This window comes from Brachyhypopomus gauderio, unplaced genomic scaffold (assembly GCF_052324685.1).
Source record: "Brachyhypopomus gauderio isolate BG-103 unplaced genomic scaffold, BGAUD_0.2 sc336, whole genome shotgun sequence".
In the NCBI taxonomy this organism is placed as follows: domain Eukaryota; kingdom Metazoa; phylum Chordata; class Actinopteri; order Gymnotiformes; family Hypopomidae; genus Brachyhypopomus; species Brachyhypopomus gauderio.
The window spans coordinates 88,455-91,681 of record NW_027507157.1 but is presented as its reverse complement, the minus strand read 5'-3'; the positions used below and the strand labels follow the sequence as shown (position 1 = coordinate 91,681).

The 3,227-nt window shown below is 42.4% G+C and overlaps 1 protein-coding gene across 1 annotated transcript; it reads left to right on the top strand.

Moving 5' to 3' along the window:
- Positions 1–1,219: 1,219 nt before the first annotated feature.
- On the top strand, positions 1,220–2,398 carry LOC143504816 (uncharacterized). Its single transcript, XM_076996041.1, has 3 exons — positions 1,220–1,835; positions 1,980–2,043; positions 2,271–2,398. Exons 1-3 carry the CDS (start codon positions 1,221–1,223, stop codon positions 2,387–2,389), a joined length of 798 nt encoding a protein of 265 aa, XP_076852156.1. The 5' UTR covers position 1,220; the 3' UTR covers positions 2,390–2,398.
- The last annotated feature ends 829 nt before the right edge of the window (positions 2,399–3,227 follow it).

The window sequence follows — 3,227 nt, the reverse complement described above, 5'->3', positions numbered from 1 at the left end:
CTGTTAGGGGTGAGGTCCTCAGGAGGAACCTGCATCTCCAGCAGCCCTCATGAGGTGGATCATGGAGAGAAACATGATTCTCCCTCTCAGATCACCTGCGGACAGAAGAGCAGACGTGGTTTTCCCCCTCGTCCTGTAATTTATGCTTCCGTGTGCATGTAAGTCAATACTCACCACCAACCTTCAGACTGAGTATTCATTTGGAGTATTGATATGCTGAGTTATTTACTCAGTTAAACTCAAAGTCCACAAGCACTGAGTTTAACAGTTTTGGCTTAATTTTGGCTTAATGTCATCAAGCCTGTGATTCCTTTATGTATTTTATAGTTTATTGGGAAATATTAATTTCAGTAGGTTTGATCTGAACACAAGAAGCAGCACATCATCTATGTCAGAGCCTCTCAGGGTCATCTTTGGCATCTCAAAGGACAGGATCCTCAGCCTGATCCACGGAGAGGTCATGAGGGCCATTATGAATATGTTGCCACCCGAGATAAAACATCTCAACATGAAAGAGACCATCAGCATCATGTCCGCTATTGTGGATGACTCCCTAAAACAGGTGAAGGACTAAAATGTTTTAGTTCATTTATTCAATTATTTTTATTATTATTAACGTTTTCCTCCATAGTTGATGTGTTTATATATCCATTAGCAATATATGCAGTGTGAGACCAAGGCCAGTGATCAGCACGGACGTAATGGGGGGGGGGGGGGGGGGGGGGGGGGCTTTTTCAAAAGCCGGTTTTGGTCCCCCCCAGTTTTTACGGTTAAAACCAAATATTTAAATAGCGACGAATCCATGTCCCCCCCACTTTTTATTACAAAATTACATCCATGGTGATAAGTGACTACAATCCTGTTTACTACTCTTGCACATGTTGATACTCTAGATGAACTCACCTCTTCTGGAGATTTACTGCAATAATGACCTCAATGATAGTGTTACACTGCCTGTAAGCGACATTGAAGACGTTGCCCAACGTCTGATGCGTGCAGTTATGACCAGGATGTCTGGGTTTCTGGAATTCTGCACAACCACTCCAAACTACAAACTACTGCTGAACTCCACAAACCTCTCTAAGAGCATTATTGAATGCTTATTGTCAGTGATTCCTGACGAGCACCTTCCTGGACAGCTAATAGGAAAGGATTATTTAACATTTGTGAAGCAAAGGCTGGAGGTTTTGTACATGAGGCAGATATTAACACCATCTGACATGCATTTGGAAGCCCTCAGTGACTTCATAACTGTAGACAGTTTTGAAGTAATTGCTGGAAAAGTGATCAGCAGTTCCTGTAAAGCACTGGACAGCAAACTCTCCATAGACTCCCTCAGGCAGTCCTCTCAGGAGCTCCTCCCTATAGTGAGGAACCTGATGCTGGAAAGGATTGCGGCTCTGGAGAAAATAAAAGCACAAATGAGCTGCAGGGGGACTCGGTCAGTATTGTCAGATACTGACCTTTCCATGGAAGCACTCCAGTCGGGCATCGTGAGGAGCTTTGTGAAGACGGCTACAGAAAATCTTCTCCACCAAAGCCTTGGGTTGACGTCCTGCACCAAGTCTGACACTGATCACTACTGTTCTGGAAGCGAGTCTGTGACGGAGGCTGACTTGGAAGTGAGGCAGTCACTACAGAGATGCTGCTCTGAGCTGTCGGCTCTGATTGCCCACACTGTGTTCAGTGACGTCGCTGGCATCACCACCTCTCGGTCAGAACAGGACCATACAGGCTCTGCTCTGCAGAGTGCAGCACAGACAGTGGACGTGGGGCTGGAAAAGAAATCTTGTCGGTGGTTAAGGTTTCCAAGATTTCTGAAGCTGAGATTCAAGGTATCTGTTTTTAAAATGTATTTATTCCCAGTCACACCATTAGCTTTAGACTCTGCTCTTCTGAATGATTTTCAACCATACATTTATGCTACTGTCAATCATATTTTGAATGATTTTATATCAAATTGTCTGTTCTTTTTAAAGAAACGGACAAACAAAGTGCATGTTCACACAGAGGACCAGGTGGTGAACAAACATATTCCAGATGGTACGTGTTTTAGTATTTCTTTGGTGAAGTTTAATTCATGACAGTATTATGCATAAAGAAGTGAGGGGTCCATGGTATAGTAGTCTTCCATGGTTTACTTGTGTTCTATGGTTTAGTAGTCTTTCATGTTGCACAACTAATAGGGCATGAACAACAATAATGACAACAGCATGGAATAATGACACACAGCATCCCTCTCACACCGTCTATTTGCTTTGACTTTGCAGGTTTCCAGTCTACCAGTGCTGAAGTACCATCCACCTCTGACGAGACAATCCCTAAGCTCAGGAGAAAGTCGATATGTACCAGACTGGCAACGGCTTTCTCCAAGATCTACAGAAAATGAGGGCTTGGGTGATATTGGTGGAAGTAGAAAATGTTATTCAATTAAAATGGGGGAAAAAAAAAAAAGAAACCGACTGCTTCATTGTGATACCTGCATGGCTACACATGACAGAAGGCAATATGCATGACTATTGTTGGCAGACTGGACGGATGATTTCAAGCCCAACAATTGTTAAAAAGTCAAAATTCAGTAATAATAGTACTGCACAGGAGCATCCTCACCCCCAAATAGCAAAATAACTACCAATGATATTCTAGTTGGACCCCATCATCTCATAGAGAGAGAAATAGGGACAATAGTATCTAAATAAATAAAACAATGAACCTAATTTGTATAGTAGTTTGTTAAGCAAGCAATGTACAAAAAAAGGATATGAAAGGATAATAAAGCTTATATCTACCTGAGATCAATCACCTCAGGAAGGTATTTGCCTGTAACTCTGGCGAGGGAGGCAGGACTCCTAGACGAGCATACATTTCAATGGCTTTTATTTAGCCAAGAAGCACAGTTAGCACCTCTGCTGATGTCTCCCGTCAAAAGGAAACTTCTGTAAACTGAATGAAAAATATAATATACTTAATCTCTTGAATTTATCAAGATAGTAAATTGAACATTGTACCATCAACACTAAAACTCCAGTGTTGGGGCAAAATTTATATTCAGTATTTCTGTAATCATATTCATATATGTATTGACCACTATTAGTAAGCAATGGAAAGGAAATCACTTAAGGTATATTAAGCATATTTCAGGCCTCGGGCACGTTGACCCACCCGCCCGCCCGCCTCCCTGCCCGCCTCCCTCTCTCCGTGCTCCTCGTGAGTTGAAGGCAGACAGT